Source organism: Colossoma macropomum, unplaced genomic scaffold (assembly GCF_904425465.1).
Source record: "Colossoma macropomum unplaced genomic scaffold, Colossoma_macropomum, whole genome shotgun sequence".
NCBI classification, from domain to species: Eukaryota; Metazoa; Chordata; class Actinopteri; order Characiformes; family Serrasalmidae; genus Colossoma; species Colossoma macropomum.
The window spans coordinates 25,631,351-25,654,745 of NW_023494795.1; the positions used below are offsets into that span (position 1 = coordinate 25,631,351).

The window sequence follows — 23,395 nt, forward strand, 5'->3', positions numbered from 1 at the left end:
AGCCTGGTTGTTGTGATTGGGAGGTGTCTGCCAGTCTGAAAGTTTAGAAGTTACCAGATTTGCTTATAGTTGATGTTTTTCAGGCTGGTTGGGAAATTTGTTTTGACCTACTTAGCTTTGAGACTGAATTTTCATTCCAAGGACACAATCCACTCCGTAGATTATCCGTAGTCAGATAGCATAAGCAGAGCTGAACTTTAAAACTTTAAACAGATGAAGTCTTAATGCACCTAAACATGAACTCTTGGATTAACTCTGCACTTTTTCAGATTTCCACTGTTAATGAAACTCTGTTTAAAGCATGTCTCCCAGTCAGATATGCCAGCTGTTAGTGCCAGTGGTGCAGAGTTAGGCTGAAGAGTGTAGCTGACCCTCTCAGATGCTTATAATGAAATCAGTAATGTTCTGACCAGTTGCTCTGCTGCTCAGTCCATCTCATCGTCCGCTTGTGACCTTTTCTGTCTCGTGGAAACTGCTTTGGCTTTTACGTCCTTGTCAAAATAACATTAAAATGCTATTGGCTTTCTGGGCTTCTTGCGTCAGACTTGTTAAAATGGTTATGGGGAGTCTAAAGTTGGCTAGGTTACAGTGGAATCATTTAATGATGATTAAAATATAAGATTCTCATTCTTACTTTACCCTGCAGCTTTATTTGCATCCTTGGTAAATAAAAGAAAGGCTTTAAAATGTTAGTTAGCTTAATTGTAGACTGAAAATGAGAGAAATGTAACCTTGCACAAAGGTAAATTTATTGAAATGGAATAAAAATAAAGTCTTAATCACTGGAATTTTATATAGAGTACTAAAGAGGTGAGAGAATACATAATACAAAACCCATGAATCCATGTAAAAGGATTCCTCCATATGAACTCCCTCCAGATCTTTCAAAGTGCTTGTTTCTCGATGGTGGAAACTCTGGCTTTCAGTGTGGTTTAGCTCTGAGGGCTGGAATGATCTGCGGCAAAAAAAAACAAAAAAAAACAGGATGCAATCAACTCCTTTAATCAACTGTCCAGCTGTGGTGCTTGGAGAAAGTTTTGTCTTTCAAACCGTCCTCCTAATTGTATGAGCACAAAGTCTTCCAAGCAAGTTCACAAGACCTTTAGTTGGTTTAGCTGTTGTCCAAGTTAAGAAGGCCAGCAATCATTTAGTCTCATTTCATTCATGTGTCCTCTGATCTTGTTCATGATAATGAATGACCGATGATGTTTCACGATGAATGACACAGGATGTTGTGGATGTCGGAGTAAAAGTTCTCTACGGCTACAGTGCACTTTGGATTTTCTTTCTAAGATATTTTTTTTTCTTGTAATAATTTTACCTCAGTATGTTTTCATCCACTTTCTGCACAAATTGCAGGTGATAAAAATGTTTATTAAAAAAATTGGCAATTTTTGCCACCCAGCAGCTTGTTTAATTTTTTTTTATATATATATATTCCTTATTGCTAATCTGTACTTCTAGACTGCATAGAATTTGTGGTCTTCACCTGAGGATGAGAGGTTTGAATGGTGTGCTGAATGAAGGGAATCCAGTGGGTAATGGACAGTGAAAAGATTGCTGTCATTTTCCAAAGTCTTGATGTCAGGAATAACATTGTCTCAGGCATTGCTACCTGAGTGGCAGAACTGAAAGCCCTCATCTTCACAGCATTCATCACGAGCTCACTTCTTTCCTCAGTGTTGTTTATAAGGTGTACCTGACATTCGGGAATATGTGACTGCAAACTTGCTTTTTTCTCAGAGTGCAGTTTATACCATCCTATAGGACTGCATGGTCGTGCAAGCATACTGATTTTGCATAAAACCTTGTGTAAAATACAGGGTCCATTAATCTACTTTTATTGTTTGGTCAAGGATCAGGCTTAATCTGATCAATCTTTATTTACTGGTGAGAGGCAGGAGTGTCCTTCAGCGACTTGCACTGTTAAATGTGATTTGCATTAAATTGCTTTACAGAGTAAATTCCTGTGACTGCTCTGTAATTACAGTCAGATTGCTAAGGCATCCTGAGTCATTCAGTCTTTTTACCATACCATAGCTTATAGCTTAATACCATCCACCTACCCTAGCTAACCACCCACCCACCTACCCATCCACCCACCCATCCACCCACACTAGCCAACCACCCATCCTTGGACTGGTCTTCCTAGCTGTCATTTGTCTAATTTGCAGTCAATACAGTCATTATGTTATGTGATTAGAAAGAAGATCCACTTGCATAAGTTCCACTCTTGCTCAAGACAGCTATGAGTCTGAAAGGGTGTGTAGATGTCAAGAAGCCCTCACTGAGGAAAGAAAATTTACACTAAAACATAAAAATTGGAGCCCAGTCCTCACCATTACTGAAAGTGTTGATTACTTCACGAGAAGAAAATAATGCAAAGTTCTAAAACTGAACTTTGAAGGCGTAGAAAAATATCCCTGCAGATTTATTTACAAAACTGTAGGCACGTCTCCTGAAAAGAGTGGAAGCTTTAATGATGTTACTGATAGTTACATTATTGTGCAACAGAATCAGATCGCTTAAACACTTTATTTCATTGATTAGTTTCATTAAAAATGAGTTAAAGGGTTAAAGCGGAAATGCATTAGGAAAGATAAAGCCTTGATAAATAATTCGTAGTGGAGTGAGTCTGAAATGAAACATTGTTTGCTCCAGACCAAGTTTAAAACTGCTTTCTTCATTTTGTCCCACAATTAGATGATCTCAGAATAGCTGGAGTAATTTTGTAAATTACGGAGATATCGAGCACGTAGCACAAAAATAGCTTTCATCATGGATCGTGGTGAGAGAGTTAGAGAGAGATTGTGGTAAACACAGAGTCTTCTGATGTAATGAGTGCTGACTGGCCGCTGTTTGTGTTGTGCAGATGAGCACGATGCCAGGCTTGCCCACGCGCCCCTGTTTCTATGACATCGACCTTGATCCGAATACTGAGGAGATAACAGGCCTGTTCTGAGCTTCCTCACAGCAAGCGGACTCTCAGCAGGTAAGTCAGTAATAAATACTGTGTGAATCGTGATGTTCCAGTGTGCAGTGTTTGGTTAACTGTGCTTCATTCAAATCAGTTGTACATCTGATTTAGTTAACTAATCATTTTAAAATAGTTTGCTTTTGTCTTCTGTAGTCGTCTTCTGTTGTCCGCGGAGAGGGTTCAAGCGACCTGCATGAAACCTGATGCCGTTGCCACTGTGGCTCATAGAGGACCAATGCCCAATGCCTGTTCACATACATCTGAGCAGCTTTTTTTTTTCCTTCTTTTACATTTATGAACCACATGCTTTTTGAAAATGCGCACAATGGAAGATGGAAAACTTGCATTGAATTTTATTCGTAATAATAATTTTTACCAAAGATTTCCCTTGTAATTGCAACTCCAGTTAACAGTGAGGTAATAGAGACATAAGATATTTTTCCAGGTTCATTTTTTAAACAGGTCATTTTCTGAAGCATATGACTGTTACTGTTCTGTTCAAAGGGTCAGTTTCTCAAGCAAGGATTAAGCCTAGTTCTGGACATTTTCCCTTCAGTTGAGAATCTCCATTCAATGTGCATTCCATGACTGGGCTTAATCCCTGTCCATTAAACTGACTCTGTTTTGGACATTCATCAGTGGTTTTATATCTGGAGCCTTTTACAGCTGTTATCTTTCTGTACTTTAATTTAGCATTAACACTTTTAATTTTTAAAAAAATAAGGTCTGCCTAATGTCTTACGCACAATGCCTTGTAGGCAATTTTACACTTTCTGTCAATGCATGTCTTAATGTGTAGCTGCTGTATGATGTGATGAAAATTTGTTTTTCTGTTCCCTGTTTCAGTGTTTTGTAATACATTTCAATTGAATGAAAGCTTTGGTTGTTTTCATTTACACCCTCAATATGGCTGTGTTGCTTTGACAGCTGTTTATTGATTCACCAGGTCTAAAAGTGTTGATGAATTTCTTACAGTGTAAAGTGAAAAACATCCAGAGAAACTACACTGAAGTGAAAGTATATGTACTGTGCCCAAAATCTTACGCAGTTAAAAGTATAATAAAAACAGTTAAATTCAAAGGTTTGGGTGACCCTGATCAAATCACACGTTTTGTTAAGTGTTTCTAAGTGAAACTAAGTTAACACATCCGCCACAGAGGACTCACTTCTGCACACAGTTAAAATATTCACACAACATACAGAAGAACATTTTGTAAGCTGGGTTGTGCTTTGTACCTCTTCCCCAAGCAAATGATCTGATGATAGTGAACCCGCTGAAAGAGTGTAGTTTGAGGATGTAAGTGAATGGATTATGCATTTGAGACCTTAACATCGAGTCAGACCTTCTTTTTGCGTGTGAGTTTAACATGTAAAGACGTGTGGCGTCCGAAAAAGTCCCGTGAAATCTGACCCAACATCTCTGACTTCTAAATAATTATTTCAGGCTTTACAGCAGCTCACTTTACTTACAGCAGCACATCATATTGTAATGTTTTATTCCTCCTGACTCAGTAATGATACACTCTTAAAGATGCTTCAGGGGTTCTTTAGTAAAGTATATAAAGTATTTAGAACTATGAACACTCAAAGAACCCTTTGCATCATTAAAGCATTCTTCAGATTGCAGAGTGCTCTAGATGGTTCTGGAAAATCAAAAAGGGCTCTGCTATTGTTATAATGTCAAGTCTGTAACAACTGAAGAGCGCTTTATGGTGCTGTTAAGATCCATTTTCAAAAAGGTTCTATATAGATGGAGTGAACTACTGTCAGTCACTGGAGTGTGTGTGTGTGTGTGTGTGTGTGTGTGTCTTTGTTTGTGTGTGTGTTATCTGCACGTGTTGCATGTTCCTGCATGCTGGTGTTATTTCTGACATTCCACGCCATCTTACTGTTATCCTGACTGTAAATACAGCACAGCACACAAACACGAGGAAGAGGAATTCCATTCAGTATTGTGTTAGTGCTGCTTGTACGCGTCTGTTTGTAAGAGAACGGCGTGTGAAGTGAAGGTTGTGTTTTTCTAGTGTTGAGGGAGAACTGCTTAGACAGAATAATATAAACACTGTAGATCCTGTACTGCTGGGACAGTACAGTTGCAGTTGAATGCAAAAGTTTGGGCACCCCTGGTGAAATGACATGTTTTGTTGAGGAGATGATAACTTCTCGCTGCAGTGTTCAAACTTTTGCATACAACTATGTTGCAGCATTATAAATACATATATATAATTGTAGTTTGCATGTATTGTAAATATAGAAGACCTGACATGCTCTGATAGATTACTTTTGGTGCAGTTTGCACATTTTACATAGAAAATTGTTTAAACAAAAAAACCTGATACTCAAGCATTGATCTAATATCGCATTAATGAGTAATTAATGAGGGAAAATCTTAAACTGAGTACCAATCTTTGTACGCAAGCAAAAAACAAAAACACAAGGAAATGAAACAGACTGTAGTGGACTGTTACTACGCAGATGATGTACTAGAACAACAGATGACGTCATGTCAGTGGGTATCAGAATGGGGCTGATATCAGCAGAAAACCTGGATTGGATATTGGAAGTGATAAAAGGAGTTAATCTGGTCCAATCCAACCCAAACGTATTCTGAAGATGCTCTCACTTACACTGTGTGATGTGATGTTAGCTGTGCAGTTCTGCCTGTGGGGTTAGTAGAGTGTAGAGTGAGATGCTCATCTTAAGTGAAATGCCTTAGTTAAAACAGCTCATATTAAAGCTTAGAGTTATCAGATCAATATTGGCTGATACTTAAGGCTTTGATTTTGGTAATGAAAAGAAGAAGTGACAATGTACCATCTGTAGCAAAAGCTGCTGAAAAAAGTGGAACATGTCTCTCACAGGCTGCCATACACAGAAGAAGCTGCAGTCACACATTTTTAAAACTACATGAGTTAGAAATCTTTCCATGCAGCATTCTTTGCTTTAGGCTTTTTACAATATTCTAAGGATTACATTAAGAAGTTACATTGTTAGTTAGGTTATAGCTTTCGAATGATGTGTAGTGATCGAATCATGTGAGGTACAGCGCAGTAATGAGTCCTTTCAATTTAATGCAAAACATTAGCGTATACTGTAGATAATGAAATATGTGGTGTAGATAGTACATACTGTATGGTTCAAAAGTTTGGGATCACCCACCATATTAACAGTCTTTATTTCACAGTCGTATGCAGGAGTTGTGGCTCTCATGGTCAAATTACATGCTTTGTTTATTTTCTAAGTGAACATATTAGTACATCCTCTACACTCTTAAAAAAAAAAAGATGGTTCTATAAGGGTTCTTTAGTGGAGACAATGGTTCTTCTATTGTTACAAGCTTGCCATTGTAAAAAATAGCGGAATCCTTTTTGGAGCTATATAGAACCATTTTCAAAAAGGTTCTATATAGAACCATATACAACACGTCCTCCATCAGTCTGAAGAACTACTTCACCATGCAAAGAACCATTCAATCTTGAAAATGGTGCTTTGAGTGTTCAAGGTATAAGCGGTTTAGATGATGGATGGATGGATGGATGGAGTGTTCAAGGTTCTATACTGAACCATTGTCTTTACTAAAGAACCTTTGAAGAACCATCTTTTTTGAGAGTGTACACTGAACACATTTCTGCACATTTTAAAGCACAATCACTGTTTATTTACTAAAATTAACATACTGGGGTAAAGTCACAAAATGTTATGCAAAAGTTATGGAACATTTCAAATTTTATAATTATAAACTCTAAAAATTGTGTATTAAACTTTACAGGAAAATGCTGTATTTACTTGTTTCCTGTGGAGGATGTGTTGAAAACCAATAGAACATGTAATTTGACTGGGGTGTTCAATAACCTACACAACATGGATTTACAAAATTTTTCACCGAAAGGCACTCTTAAAAAGGATGGTTCTTTAAAGGTTCTTTAGTAGGTTCTATGTAGAACCATAAACACTCAAACATTTTGCTTGGTTGAAGGGTTCTTCAGATTGTTGGAGAATGTGCTGAAGATGGTTCAATATAGAAGCTTTTCAAAAAGGGTTCTATGTTCTACCAAAACGGTTCTTCCACTGTTATGATATTAAGCTTGCAACTATAGAAGAACCCTTTTTGGTGCTATACAGAGCCCCTTTCAAAAAGGTGCCGTATTGAACCAAATACAACACATTATCCGTCTATCTGAAGAACGATTTCTCCATGCAAAGAGCCATTTAAGCATGCAAAGGGTTCTTTGAGTGTTCATATATAGAACCTAAAGAACTCTTGAAGAACCATCTTTTTTAAGTGTTTTTTTAGATTTTTTCAATAGATTAGATTTTTAAATGTCTGTTTACACTAATTGTTAGTCACATGCTTTGAGCCTTGATCTCCACTTTTTTGATGAATGCTAGATATGAATTCTGTGAAGTTGTACTAGACTCACATTTTAGAATCAATTTATACATTTATCTGCAACCAAACTGGCTTATATTGTTGAAAACATTCATTCCAGTCTTTTGAGTTGTAGTCCATTAGGATGAATCTAGCATGTGTAGTATAGTATAGAGCCTGAACGGAGACACAGTCAGTGTAATTCTACCAACAGGCCTGTTGTTCTGTGCTCGTGTCACAGTGACTGATCTGGGTGTCAGACTGTTTGCTCACAGCAACTGAATCACTAATTGAAAACGAAAAAGCTCTCAGGGCCTTTGGTGACTCGTCTCTTCAGGGACTGAGGACAATTCTCCCAGACTTTACCTTCTTAAACATTCAAAGAACAGCAGAGACCCCCTGCAGGATGTTTTTCACACTGTCTCAATATAGCTGCCCATAATTAGCTGACCAACTGACCCCTTCTCCTCTGCTCAATCACATAGCTTTTCCAATGCCTCATTTTCTCAAGCTCTTCCTGTGTTTCACAAGCACAAAAGCATCATGCTGAGTGGTGCTGCTGTATACCCACAATTCATGGGGGTCTGTGGGGGCCACACAGAGTTGTTGTGGTATTTATTTTAAATTGAAATGATGAAAATAATGCATTTGTGAGACGTGGTTGGAACAAGATATGTGTGTTCATGTTTTTAGGAGTTGTAAAGGTAAAGGAATCCATGTGCATCCCAAAAATATAAAATATAGAGCAAAAACAACTCAAGGCACTCTGTCTTTGCAGACATATACAAAAGATTTATTAACACATGGCTTAAAAAGTTAAAAGATTGTACCGATGCATTGTGGCCTACTAAGGCTTCATGAGGACACACAAAATGGCAAATCAAAGTGTGTCTGGACAGTCTTTTAACTTTTAAGCTTTGCCTTGTGAAACCTTTTTTACATTTCACATTAAATTACATTTAAATACACATATTCATATACTTTGAAGAGATTTGATGAGATGTGTTTGATATTGTGAACTGAAGGTATGGAGACCAGCAGCTGGTTAAAATCTGGCCCCAAATATTAAAAACCATTATTTATTCTAAGTGTTTTTGTGATTTTTATTTACACCAAGAGAATATATTTACAATGCAAATTCCAAAAAAATTGGCACGCTGTATAAAATGTTAATAAATGTAAATAAAAACACCATCTACAGTACACAATATCATCAAAACATTCAGAGAGAAATCCCTGTATGCAAGGAACAAGGCCGATGGTCAATATTGGGTGCTTGTGATCTTCGAGCCCTCAGGCGGCACTGCATGATTCTGTACTAGACATCACTGCCTGGGCTCAGAAACACTTCCAGAAATCACTGTCTGTGAACACAGTTCACCATGCAATCCACAAATGCAAGTTAAAGCTGTATCATGCAAAGAAGAAGCCATATGTTAACACAATCCAGAAACACCACCATCTTCTCTGGGCCAAAGCTCATTTAAAATAGACTGAGGCAAAATGGAAAACTGTTCTGCAGTCAGATGAATCAAAATTTGAAACCACCGGACGCCGTGTCCTGCAGTTCAGACCATTCACCAATAAAAAACATTTGGCACATCATAAAAAGAAAAATCCAGCAAAGAAGACCCAAGCAACTTGAATCCTACATCAGACAAGAATAGGTCAACAGTCCTCTCCCAAAACTCCAGCAGTTGGTCCCCTCACTTCCCAGACGTTCACAGACTGTAAGAAGAGGGGATGCTGCACAATGGTAGACATGGCCCTGTCCCAACTTTTTTGAGATGCGTTGCTGCCATCAAGTTCTAAAGTGAGTTTTTCTAAATGATTTTTCATGTGTTTATTACTTACTTCTATAACCTAAGAATAGCTCAGCTAGTTTGCATTGCATACAGTGTAGTTACTGAATAATAAACCTTAGTAAGTAATAAACCTGGGATTTTAAGGGGTCAAACTTTCTCCAACTGGGATTACAGAAGCCTTTGGAGATGATTTGAGCCTGAAAATTGTCCGCATAAAAGCTCTCCCTTGTCAGTCAAAGTTAACAGAAAATGCTATTACTTGTGGCTTATTATTTATTTATTTATTTATTTAATGTCTTTTGCCATGATCCCAGAGTGCTTGATAGCCTTCCAAAAAGCTATGGCATTTATTTTAGTGATTTATTTTCGTGATTACAAATGGTCTTTTTACATTTTAACTACAAAACCTTATCAAGTGAAATTCAGGTTTAGTCTTTAGTAAAGTTAGTCTATTAGTGTCAAAAGCCCAGAATAGTTGCAACATAGCAGTACATCCATAATGAAATTGGATGACAGTGACAGTGTGCAGTGAAGTGAGTGGTGCAGATGAGGTGAAGTGCAAAATCTGTCTTTTTCTGCCAGATTATAGATATGTCACTGATTTATCTCCCTGATCTTTCCTCTGTTGATCCTAATACTTCTGTGTAACCCTCTTTGTAAACTTGACCTTGTTACCTAACAGCACTTATGGTTGCCACACATCTGGGATTTTTCTGGACCATCCAGGATCTGTCCAGGAAAATTTTAATTTAAATCCTGGACACAAAATGTCCCAGAATCCAAACATTTTCAAAAGTTAGCATTTTTTGTGAAGTTTAAACTGCTTCTTTTTATCCAGTCAAAATATTTGTTTACAGTTGTTTTGGTTGAGATTACCCTCAGTATAGGGACACTTGTTTTGATGACACTTGCTGGTGACATGTTTAGACATTAAGTAGCACTGCAGTGCAGCTGAACTGACATCTATCTACCTCAGATAGCATCGTGAGCATAGATACACATCCACAGAATTCAGCAAAAGCTCAAGCCACTGATTGAGTATCTAGGAATTTTACAGGGATGAGGTGAAAACCCTAACAGCCTCATTGTGACCCAGAGAACGATGGGCTCTTCATTTGAGTCTTTGCTTCTTCTTAATGGAGATTGTCTGCTACTGTATCCCTCAGTGACGCTCACTAAAGGGGCTGCATCCATATTTCTGCAAAACTGCTTTGGAACAAGATCTGTCTGCAGATAGTGTTGAATAAACAAAATTGAATTATGTGATGGAGAGATACTGTGAGATAAGCTGTGTTATCTAAACTGAATGGCCAAAAGTGGAGTTCAGGTGTTTCAGCCACACCAATAGCTTTAGCCAATTATATTCTATAACTTTGTGGCAACAGTTTAAAGCACTTTCCTGTTCCAGTATGGCTGTGCCCCTGTGCACAAAATGAGGAACTCCAGTGGCCTGCACAGAGCCCTGACACTTCAATTGCAAGCCAGGCCTTCTCATCCAACATTAGTGCCTGGACTCATATATACCCTTTTGACTAAATGGGCACAAAGTCCAACAGACACATCCCAAAATCTTGTGGAAAGCTTTCCCAGAAGAGTGGAGGCTGTTGTAATCGCAAAGAGGGCAACTCCATGTTAACGCACATGGTTTTGGAATGGAATGGCGAACAAGTTCATATAGATGTGATTCTACTTGATTAATAAAGTTTATTGGTTTGTTCAAACAACTGAATACTTGAATGAGATGTTCTGCTGCTTGGTTGGAATGAAAACCTGCAGCTACACCAGCACTTTGTGGATAAGATTGGTGAACTTGGTCTAGTGAGTTAGTATGTGCAGAGTACAGTAACCTGATGGCCCAAGACTAGCCTACAGTGATGTTATGGGTCTGCATAATCTAGTGCCAACCTGCCAAATGTCAAACAGTGTGTTGCCAGTCTGTGTGAAGTTACCTCAAACACTTCTTATCATCAAATGTTCTGTATGTGTGACAGGGAAGCTGTTTCTTGAGCATGTGGTTACAAAGGCTAGCTTTCTTAGGAAGTGTATTTGTTGTTTTTGATGAAGCTGAGATGTTGAGCTTACTTATGTCTTCACTTCAGAAGTTACTGATTCTTTCCACTAATTCGACTACTGATGAACATGTTCCTGTCTACTCTCATTAATTTAGTGTTGTCTTAAGATTTTTTTGGCACTTTTTCCAATTTCCTCCCCATTTTGGTCCTGTTAGATTCCACCCACTAGCTTGGCCTCCCCCACCAGCGCTAGCTGCTGTGTCTTTTTCAACTGCCACAAATACAAAATCATTGGACAGCTGAACACGCTTGGAGGAGAATGCTAACTGCCAGTTCTGTTAGGTCAGCTGACAGACCCCTGCACTGGCTAGCATCATACTGAGTCATGGTAGGGAGAGGGAGGACCAGCCTACCCAACCAGAGACAGAGTGAGCGAGGCTAATTGCGCTGTCTTGGACTCCTGGCTACAGATGGCTGTAACATCACCAGGGATCCAACTTGCGATCTCCTGATGATCAAACGAACACAGATGGTTGCACAACTCAGGAGCTCTGTCTTAGGATTAATAACTGAATAATAAGCCTGTGTTTTAAAGAGTTGTATCAACAACCCTATCAATTACACAGGTTGATGTCCATACACAATGCTCATCATTGCCAGTGATGTGGCTTATAATTGAGAAATTATCTGCAAAATTGATGATGTACTATATATAGTGCACTCTTAGCATGGTAGACTGGCATTTGCTGTCAAGGCTGAAGAGGAATGATGATGTTGAATGGAGAACTGAAGTTAATGAACAATTATATCCTATGTATCAAAGTATTAGATGATATCTGTTAGAACATTAGGTAAATTGATCTGAGTCTGAGTCGAGCATGCTGTCCTTGATGTCAGGGGTGTAACTTAAAAATTCCTCCGATGCCAGTGAAAGTGTTACAATATAATTCACCTTGTGCTTTTATATCATATGATAAACCCAAAGGTGCAGAGCTCTTGTATCCTCATGCCTTTTTTCCACCTTAAATAAGACAGCCAAACCTCTCCAGGACCAATGTTTGGTGGCCGCTATAATCATAGCAATGTTTATACGGACATAAGACGTGTCTAGTGCAGCCAGTGTGAGTGAAACATTGATCAAAAAGGAAGCATATGTTATGTCACACAGATGACCAAAAACCACTTCAAATGTAACTCAGTCAGAACAGAATCTACACACACTCAAGAGTACAAAGGTGTGAACAATTCTGAGGTTTAAGAACACATCATGAATTTGACGTAGACTTTTTCTTAGGACTTTTCTCAAGAACAAATTTGGGAAGAAACCTAAGAAGATATTGGTGAATGGATTGTTTTTAAGAGTGATTTTGAGAACAAGGACTCAGGTACTCATTCAGAAATATCAACAAATATGCAAAGCCTGTAAATTGCTGTTCAGGCCAGCCCTATAACTTACCCTGTAAATGGCATACACTGTGTTTGCCATACATGGCAAGACTACTAAAAGAAGGTGACCATACATTCTCTTTTTCCAGAACATGTCCTCTTTTTGGGACCTAAAAATGTGTCCTGTCCAGATTTCCAAATTGCCTACAATGTCTGAGATTGGGCTTTGCTTTCATGACAAAAAGACATTTGCTTTCTACAGTTGGCCTCACAGTTACCCTGCCCTCCTGTCCTCTTTTTTGGGAACCAAAATATGGTCACTCTAGCTGAAAGACTTCTGTTTCTAAAAATCAGAATTGTTGTGTGACACCAAGCCAGTATAACAGTAAAGACAATAGATCGCTCAGTACTACTCTGAGCACATGGTTTGCTATCAGGTCCAGCAGCTTTGTGAGTGTTTACTCGTAATCATCTGTGGACTGTGACAGCTCCTGGCTATCAGGAGGATCTGGAACTCTTCAGGTTTTGTCCTCATTGTTGCTTTCAAAAAGGGCATAAAAGGTGTTGAGTTCTTCTGGCAGGAAGGCAGCAGTGGTTGTTATGGCGATGGCTTTGCTCTTTTGGTCAGTGATTGCCTGAACACCCTGGGGTGTCTTGGACCTGAGCTGGTGATGAAATGGCTCTCTATCTACAGTTAGTAGTTGTGTTTTGCAGACTAGATGCCAGCATTCAGGTTGTTGCCCTAATTCTGAGCTGCCCAGAGTGGGGCTGCAGCCCAAAGTTGGCCCACAAGGACATTTGATTTGACCTGCCAGAAAGTTTCCCAACTGCCCTCTCCTTCAGACAATAAGAGAGCATATAGTTTTACACAACTTCCCATCTTTAGCTTTCCTCCTGACAATGTCAAAGAATATATATATATATATATATATATATATATTCTTTGACATTCCACTCTTGTCAGTGACTGCAGGCTAATTGAGCTTAACAGGCAGTGGTTCACAGACAAGAGGAGATTTAGAGACCACCGGACCACCATCTTTTCACTAAATTCAAAGGCAAGGCAATATGACTCGTACGTAAGGAACTCCTCACTGAAGTACGGAAGTTCCTGGATTGTTTAAAGAACAGTTTCTTCATCATCAATGTCTTTGTCCATTTCTGAATCCATGAAATCCATGAAATCAGTCATGGGCTTTTAGCTGGAAACCTCACGCTACTTCATGGTTGTTGGTTTGATAGTGTCCATATCTTTCTTGCAGTTTTGTCATCCACACATTTCCTGATGTTGTTCACTAAGATGATGCATATTCATTCACATTTGTACATATGGGCTGCTGCTGTTTTGAACATGTCCTGGTCAGCACATTCAAAACAGTCCCGAGGCTCTGATTTTGGCCAGTGGCCTTAAGCTACCCATACTGTCCCTACCAACCATTTATTAGTTTCAGGAGTTGGCGATTTGCCAGCAGCAGAAACAAAAAGACGTGGTCTGATTGTCTAAAGTGCAGGTTGTTTTTGGCCCTGTAGGCTTGTTGGATATTCATGTACACATGATCCTGCGTGTTTTCCCTCTTGTTGAGCGAAACATATGCTGATGAAACTCGGGAAGAACAACAACACTGGCAGCTTCACAGTGTGCAGTCTGTTGTTTGTTGATTGAATAGCAGAACTTCACTTTGAGGTGGAACATAAACCACTCTATAGCAAGTCTTTCTGTCTGTCTGTCTGTCTATCTATCTATCTATCTATCTGTCTGTCTATCTATCTGCTTGTCTATCTGTTTCTCTGTCTGTCTATCTCTCTATCTATATATCTTTGTCTGTCTGTCTGTCTGTCTATCTATCTATCTGTCTGTCTATCTATCTATCTATATATCTATCTGTCTGTCTGCCTGTCTGTCTATCCACAACGATGCTGCACCGATGAGTTCTGTTGATGAAGAGGAAGGTCAGTATTTAATCATGAGGAATTTCAGATCAGATGAAAAGTCCTTTGTGTCTGACTAGCTAGCTGTATGAATGATTTTGAATGGTATTTTAGAAGGTTTAACTGCTTATGTAAATAATCTGTGTTCTCTGTAGCTCCTTAATCACCACTAAATTTGTGGAAGAACGTTCAGATTATTGAAGACAGCAGATTTATTAGATGACTCATGTTCTCAGGACAACACTGTCTATCTCTGTGCCACTTTGAGCTAATTTTAGGGCTTTGACTTCTGAGTGTGGAAAGCTATTTTGAGCTACACAACATAAAACATCAAATCACATCTTGCAGTCAGTTCAGTTTATGATTTTAATTTGTGCAGCATGCACAGCTTATTAAATAAACTAAATACTGAATTAGAATGTGGATGCTTAGTGATGCAACTACTTTGAGTCTAGAGCAATGAAACTAAACCACCAATAATAAACAAATAATGACACAAAAGCATTAGTCCACCTGCACACAATTCCAGCTAAAACATCTCACTGTTATGTGCATACAGTCCTGCATTATGTTATATACACAGCTTATAGTAGACTTTACCATGAATATTGCAGATTTGATCCATCTGTCTGTCTGTCTATCTATCTATCTGCATCTCTGACTGTCTGGCTGCCTACCAATACAAGTCTTTTTGTAAGAATGATGAATATGTTTTTGTTTTTTGTATTTTGTTTTTGTTTTTTGTTGGTGTTTATAAATTGTTTATCAATTTTTCTGTATTCTTTGCACATCATTATCTATCTATCTATCTATCCATCCGTCCGTCCGTCCTTCTGTCTGTCTGTCTGTCTGTCTGTCTGGTGGTCTGTAACTCTGAGATGAGCTCTGTTATACTTGTTTATTCTCTAGTGGAGCTGCAGAAGTCTGGCTTGTGTGAAGTTGGATGATAAATGGACGGTTCTGTAATTAGTGTAAGGAATCCAGAGAAAATGACAGTGAGGGAGGCCAAAGGCTGAGTGATCACTGCCACTCTCGCCCACAGAGCCACTCTGCGGGGCTTTTGGCCGCTGCCCATCTTAATGTGGTATTTCCTCAGTTCTTCTTCAGAGTATCAAGCTGCTCTGCTCTCTCACAGCAAGAGGGATAAAAAATACAACCAATGTTGAATCTGAATCACCTGCCATATAAAATAAAAATATCTACTACTGTTTATGTGTGATGTCAAATAGGCAAAGAAATGCAGAAATACTACTACTGCTACTACTTCTACAAATCATAATACCTGTATTACACATTCAGCTATACACATCTGCTAATTTTCAAACTAGTCCTATTTGGTGGGGTAACCATGAATCTGGCAACCCTAGTTATGGAAACGAGCACTATATCTCAGCATGACCAATGAAAACAAGTGATTGTACAGAACCTCCTCTCCTGTCCTTGTCAGAACTCATTTGTTTGACATGAAGTGCTCTCACAGTGTGTAAATGGATGGAATGGAAATAGCTACTGTAGAAATCTTAAGTGATGTCACATTAATCCAAAGAGTGTGGAAACGGGATCGTTTGTGTCATTTTTTCATGGCACCACCTCGTACCCCTCAAATCAGGATGTGTTCAAACAGAAAACATTATGACACAACTGTGTTAAACAGGTGATGCAGGTGTGTTTTTATTTGACGCATCCCTTTTTAGAGTGTAGGTAAACAGATCAATACATAGACAAATAAAAACAAAAATCGATTTAGTATTGATTAAATGGCATACTTAAAGGGGATTACTGGAAACCATGTGTGTTTATAGCAGAACATAACAAACAAACAAACAAATAAATAAATAACTGACCAGTGGGCCCACAGTTTTACTACACACTTCAATAACCTAAGAATACACTCTTTAAAAAAGCTGGTTCTTTAAGGGTTCTTTAGTAAAGAAAATGGTTCTATATAGCACCTTGAACTCTTAAAGAACCTTTTGCAGGATTAAAGGGTTCTATGCATCGTGAAAGGGTTTTACTAGTGTTACAAGCTGACATATAGAACCATATACAACACATTCTCCATCAATCTGAAGAACACTTTAATCATGCAAGGGTTTTATTTTTAGAGTTCATGAGTTCATGGTACATAGAACCATTTTCTTTACTAAAGAACCTTTAAAGAACCATCTTTTTTAAGAGTGTAGCTCAGCCAGTTAGCACTGAGGTCCCTGTAGTTATTGAATAATTAGGCTTGTTGACTTTTCGTCACCCTGTACTGGTTATTAACTGTAACTCCTACTGAAGTAAAAAACTTCCTCTCTCTCTCTCTCTCTCTCTCTCTCTCTCTCTCTCTCTCTCTCTCTCTCTCTCTCTCTCTCTGTCTCTCTGTATCTCTCTCCTTCTCTCTCTCTCTCTCTCTCTCTCTCTGTGTCTCTCTGTATCTCTCTCCTTCTCTCTCTCTCTCTCTCTCTCTCTCTCTGTGCAGGTTGCTCTCAGTGCAGCAGGGCGGGTCTGCAGGAGGAGGAGGAGGAGAAGGAGGAGGGGGGGTGTTCTCCTAAAAGTGCTCACAGCCATTTCATCCCTCCAGAAGGCAGACGACCCTGCTGAGCTTGGCGCTGTTGGGACGCGTGCTGGACTCTCTGCTCCTGTCTTTTCCTCTCCGACTGTTTATCTCTCTGTTCTGATCGTTTCGCCCTGATTTCCGGTCGCGATGGGAGCGAGCACATCCGCGCAGAGCCCCGGGGAGGAGGTGGAGGACGCCGAAGAGAAGGTACGGTCAGCCCTGAGCCCTCCACTGCACTGTCTACATCAACTGCACACGCAGGACAGCACGCGCTTTAGCGTCAGAAGCAGCCGCGCGTGCTCCACCTGAGCTCTCCAGTTTTGCACGCATGCTGGAAGCTTCAGCGTCAGACGCACGCGCACATACAGATGCGCACGTAAGGTGCACCACGCTAGACAGTGAAAAGTTCCAGCTCTACTGCATATTCATTTAATATATAGGGCTTTATATAAAAACACTTCACGCTGATGCATCGACAGAAAGTGATCCACTATATTTACTGTATTTACTTGAGTCAGGTGTGAACATTATTTCCACATGGGTAAAATACACTATATGTCCAGAAGTATCTCTCATTAGTGAATTCAGCTTCTGCACCCCAACCTCTATAACCTCTATAGAAAAGCAATCTCAATAACATGGGATGCTCTGGAGCAGCCGACCTTCACCTAGAGGGGTGTAAAGCCCCCCACATTGGACTGTGGAGCACTGGAACTGTGTTTTCTGGAGTGATGGAGCTCCATCTAATACCTTTGGGATGAGCTGGAGTGGAGTTTCTGATCCAGAACTAATGATCCAACATCAGTACCTGGCCTCACTAATGCTCTTGTGGCTGAATGCAATCAAATCTTGACAGCAATGTTTTAACATATCGGGTAAAGCCTTCCCAGATGAATAGAGGCTGTTACTGCAGCGAAGGGGGGTCAAACTCCCAATTAACACCCTCAATTTCAGAAAAAATGTTGGATGAGCAGGTGTCCACAAACTTTTGGCCATGGTGTATTTTATGTATGTGGAAAGTATTCAGGTGCATCACTTTTTTTTCACTACAGTTTTAGAAAGTTCATTTTGGTGATTATTACATTAATCTGCTGCATGTTCTGGATGTTCTGCCACTAGCTTACAGCAATGTGTCCCAGTCATGCTCCTGGACTTAAACCCTGCTTAGTGTTTCTGTTCTCACACACCTGATTGAGCTTTTAGCTCAGTAATAAGCCCTTCATGAGGTTCAAATGGGGTGTTCGGGCAGAAAAACACTCAAGTGGTCACTGCAGTGCACGAGTGTGCCCGAAATACATTGGTTTAGAGCATCACGATTTTTGAGCTAGAGCTGTGCTAATGGCTTTTAGCCTGCAGGCTAGTGGTGCCCGACTGCGGTAATAAATTTGTGAAGGTGTCCCAGAGAGCAGAGTCTGCATTGAGAGGTCACGGCTGGACTGTAGACACCTGGGCTATGCTTGTGTGTTCTGACTATACACAGTACATGTTGCTCAGATGCTATGTGCAGTGTAATAGAAATGGCACTAGTCTTTGACTGTAGTAGTCTGTAGCACTGTTCTGCAGAGTGTTGACCCAGGCTTCGGCACGGGATTCAGTTTGTTAAGCAAAATTTGAAGGAAAAGGACAAAATGATCTGTTTGTTAGTTCACTGTCAGGTGAGCTGGTCTGCACCGAGAGACAAAGCTTTACAGCAATGGCGTTTCATCTAAACATTTAAAGCAATGGTTTGGCGAACAATTTTTCATATTTACACAATTTCCCACTTACCACAGATGTAGTCAATCAGCCAAGACATGTTTAGAGTAAAGAGGTTTTGCTCCTTTAGTTTGGAACTGGAGATGCGAGTCTGCATTGCTAACAAACACTAGAACCCAATAGTCACCCAAATGGTTGAAGTAATTTCTGTGAAAATACATTACCATAGATTCCCTCAGCATGCTCACACTGCGTCCAGGTCTACATTAGTGTTGCACAGTGTTTTAGGACACAGTATGACTCTTGAGGTTTTGTTCATTAAAAAACGAATAAAACTTCATTGATGTGGGCAGCCATTTCAAACAACACCAGGGCTAAAGCAGCCATAAATTAGAGGATTGAACTTAGAATATATCCCTACATTTTTATGATTGTCACTGTCATAAACTGTTTCTAGATCAACACTCCAGAGGTGGCTTGTGAATGCAGACCATGTTGTTTCTAAAGGCTGCCCACAGCATTTCGCTACACAGAGAACTGTTGTTAATTTAACGTTTACACAAAGTGAACCACATAGACAGCTCTATGCAACCTTAATTAAAACCTGCATGTGGTTTGAGTGTGTTCAGGATAGGTTTGATTATGCATTTCCCAGAAACAATTTGGGACATTTGGGTGACTATTGGGTTGTAGTGTTAGCAACTTTAGCCTCACAGCTCCAGTTCCAAACTAAAAAGCAAAATGTGGATTCCACAAATGTGGAAATCTAGGGTAAGTGCAATCTGGGGTAAGTGCAAAATTGTGTAAACTTGTTTTTTCACCCAACTATTCCTATAAGTTATAGCACACAAAACACGATACCCAGCGACAATATAATAAGCCAAATTGTTATTTTAATCCATATTCATTTTCACATTGAATTGCTACTTTCATTGTAGAGAATTTGTTGGTTGGTTGGTTCTATTCATGCTAAAAATGAATGACATTTTCAAAAAATCACTGCTAGCACGCCCTGTAGTAAACAATTTTGCTATACAGACATTTTTTCACACCGAATGTTACTAGATAAGCAAGTTAATAGTGCTGTGCACCAAACTAACACCGTAGGACTGGCAACTTTGCCAAAATACCGGCAAACACCAAGCTTTATCAGAGGTGGTGATTAAGTTGCGTTAGAAGCCAAATTGAGTGGCTAGTGTTATATATTAGTGTTGAAGAGTAGACTTTCATGCAATGTCAATTCAGTGTGGAGAAGTTTTAGCATGCTGGTATCATGTCTGTAGCACAGGATGTAGTAGCAGCGATTTTCAAAAGCACCATTCATTTTTCCCAGAGAAAAATAGCATAGTTCCTAATATGGGCGTGACACTGATGTTTTTTGTCAAACCAGAGCATCGCTGACATAGTGCTGCTGTAACTTGATATTGTTACACTGCAGCGTATCATGGTTGTCATAAGAAAATCTTCTATCACTGAAATGTTAACAGGAAAAGGAATAAACGCTCTTAACTTTAAAGCATATTAAAGTAACTTAATAAAGTACAGTAAGTCATTTTGGATCATTTCTATTGGTCCATTCATCCTAGAACATTTCGATTTGACATCAACAATATATTATAGTAAATGGCAAACCTCATGTATGTTTTTGAGGAGAGGCAGCTCCTGAGTAACTTTGTTCTGGAAGCCAGAGGGAGTCACGTGAGAGCCACAGACTGTATTCAGCAGGGTGTGTGTCGAAAATAAATGCAAAACATTTCTCCTGCATGGCAAATGGTGTTGGATAGCTCAGGTAGCGGTGATCAAGCAGAGCACAGGTTCTCTGTTTAGATGGTATTTGGTTCTCATATCAAGCCAAGAAGGTTTTGATGTTTACCTGTGCACACCTACATACGTGCAATGATGCCAGAACACCTGTATAATGTAAAAGTGTCTGTTTTAAGTAACAGATGTTTCACCTGTGCTGAAACTCATTTGAGGCCTTTATGAGGTTAACAGTTGGCTTCTTTGACATCTTTGATCTCCATCCATTTCAAGTTATAGTGTTTATTGATTGCTTGAGGTAATGGCTTTGTTGGATAACAGCCCATGAGGTCAAACGTGTCTTTCTGTTTTTCTGTGAAATCGTTCAGAACAGTTTTAAAGCATTTGGCCCGTTACTGTATGCTGCTTTATCTGTCTCTAGAGACGCCTTTTTACGTTGAAAATTTTTTCCCCTCTCATTTCTTTCATGTTTACTCTCTGAGGGATCTTTCGGAGGGGTGAGGGGGCGCCACCATAGGAGATGTTTTTGGCAACACTGTGGTTTTTGCCGCTGGAATGTCAGATATGAACATTTGCGAAGCGAGACTGAAAGAATGTATTGTGGTGGAAGGGGTTCACCCTGAACACTGAGATTATTGTACATTCTCCTTTTTGACATATTGTGTAATTGAAATGTAGCAGAATGTAGCTGGACAGTTTATTTCTGTCTTTCGCAATTTCCCAGTGCTACACTGTTTAGCAGCCTCAAGGGCACCTTATCCCATCTGTGCGGGTTGTAACCGTTCTCAAAATTCACAATTCCATACTATACAGTGTTGTTTTGATTCTAACATATTTTGATACAGTGGAAAACAAGGAGTGGCTGGAAAGGTGCCTTATGTTAGTATAAAAATGATTCTATTTTCGGTTTATTAGAGCCTTTAACATTATAAAAGTACAATATTTGTAACAGAAGTTGTGCTTTATAGTTTATCAATGTAATGCTGTAGCCTCAAGCTAATATGTTAGAGCCAAGCTAACACACTAGTCACAGTCTACCATAGTAGTCACAATACAATGATATGATACACTTGAGTCCATGTTGTATTGTTATAACCTTAACCTTAAACTCAACTCCATTTGTTCTACTGTGTTATAATATAGTAATAATATAAATGTTATACTCTTGGGGCAGAGCTTCTCAGCCTTTGTAGCATTTCTGGTTCTGTTATTTTTCATACTTTTCACCAGTTTTCCTCTCATAAAATATTCTTGTGCTATAACATATTATTCTCACGCTAAAGGGAAGGTTTAAATACATTTACATGCTTTTTCTTTTAACCATGATGATGTTTTGGGGTCAAATTGACGAGTTCAGCCTGCATTGCTGTATTAAAAGTAAGCAACAGGTTTCTACCAGCATCTCCCAGAGCATTAATGTACTAACAAGAAACTGATTCTTCTCATTATAACATAAATAAGTACTTTATTGGTTGCATTTTTCTGATAACAATAAATGAACCGAGTCAGAATTGTGAACAGTTTTTGTTATTGGAGAAAATGCAGCCAATAAAATACCAAAATACCAATAAGTGGCCTTTTTATGTTATAATGAGAAGAATCAGTTTCTTTTTAGTGCTTTAATGCTCTGGTAGATGCTGGTAGAAACCTGTTGCTCAAATTTAGTGATAGTGGTAGTGATAGGAACCAGACATCTGAAGAGTTTATGTAAACCACTCTGAATGTAGAAATAACAAAAAACGCTAGAATTCTCCCTTAACACAGTAGTTTACATTGAATCTGATCTAACCAGAATCAGATCTGATTCTGTCTGATGGTTCAGTGCAGTTTAGTCTGGTACAATGCTGTATGGCATGTCAGGAGTTAGAGGTGTGATATTATTCCAGCTGCCCTTGAACAGGTGTGGTCTGACAAGGTGCTATACAGGCAGGCCTTTCAGCACTGTGTGTGTGTGTGAGAGAGTGAGAGAGTGAGAGAGAGAGTGAGCGAGTGATATGAGTGCATGTTTGTGTGTGGCGCTCCACTGGAGATGTGGTCGATAAACATCCTCTCTGGCGACGAAGGAATTTTAGCAATGTTTCTCTCTCTCTAAAACTGGGTCAGAAGTTGGATGGATAGAGACGTTCTCTCTCTCTTTCACAAGTTTTCCTCCCTCTAAAAACTCCACTCATAACAGATCAGATGGAAAAGTGGCTCAGCCTATGAGATACTCAAACCTTACAAAAACAACAGGGCTGAAGATGTTGTTCTTTCTGCCCTTACTAAACCTCTCTCTCTCTCTCTCTCTCTCTCTCTTTCACACACACACACACATTAGGTCCATTCTATGCTAAGAGATATTCCTTTAGCCAGAGAGCTATCAAGTCTTTGATTGTCTCCAGCCAAGCCACAAACACTTGCACACACACATACTCAAAAGCATAAATGGAAATACACACAAATCTGAACCTATTTTCTTTTTTATTAAAACATTTTACACCTTTTGAAAATATGGGCTGCTCTTTACATTATGTGAACATTTCATGATGCATGGAAGAATAGATGTGGCCAAAAATTAGTTCGAACAAAATCTAGTTACATTAACATATATGTATAAAATGTATATAAATATATGTGAAAGAGAAATTCAACCCATTTTTCCAAATTTCTTCATACTTCAGCTGTTGAGATGTAAACAGAGTCATTCAAAGGGATTTGATGTGAAATGATTCATTGTAGAGAAACTTACTGACACCTATTTCTTTACAGTGGTGGTGACAGGAACCAGGGTCGTGATGTATAGCCACACAGATATAGTAATTTTACTTACTATGCAAAATGATCTGTGAACCTACATGTGTTTTTGTGTTTTATATGTAGTTTAAATTGAAATACTGTTTTGCTGTATACTTCTCTGTCATAAATGCTGTTTTACCTCAA

General features: G+C 39.1%; 2 protein-coding genes across 3 annotated transcripts in view; both read left to right on the top strand.

Annotated features, from left to right (window-relative positions):
- Positions 1-3,838, top strand: part of mthfd1l (methylenetetrahydrofolate dehydrogenase (NADP+ dependent) 1 like) — a 57,531-nt gene extending 53,693 nt beyond the window's left edge. For both annotated transcript variants that reach the window (XM_036582005.1, XM_036582006.1), the window contains 2 exons: positions 2,873-2,992; positions 3,131-3,838. In XM_036582005.1, the coding sequence (XP_036437898.1) occupies positions 2,873-2,962 (90 nt within the window). In that variant the 3' untranslated portion in view covers positions 2,963-2,992; positions 3,131-3,838. The remainder of the gene's footprint in view (positions 1-2,872; positions 2,993-3,130) is intronic.
- Positions 3,839-17,048: 13,210 nt separating this feature from the next.
- The window catches only part of akap12b (A kinase (PRKA) anchor protein 12b), a 71,743-nt gene continuing 65,396 nt past the window's right edge, over positions 17,049-23,395 (top strand). The window contains exon 1 of the mRNA XM_036582007.1: positions 17,049-17,227. Coding sequence (XP_036437900.1) covers positions 17,168-17,227 — 60 coding nt within the window. The 5' untranslated portion in view covers positions 17,049-17,167. The remainder of the gene's footprint in view (positions 17,228-23,395) is intronic.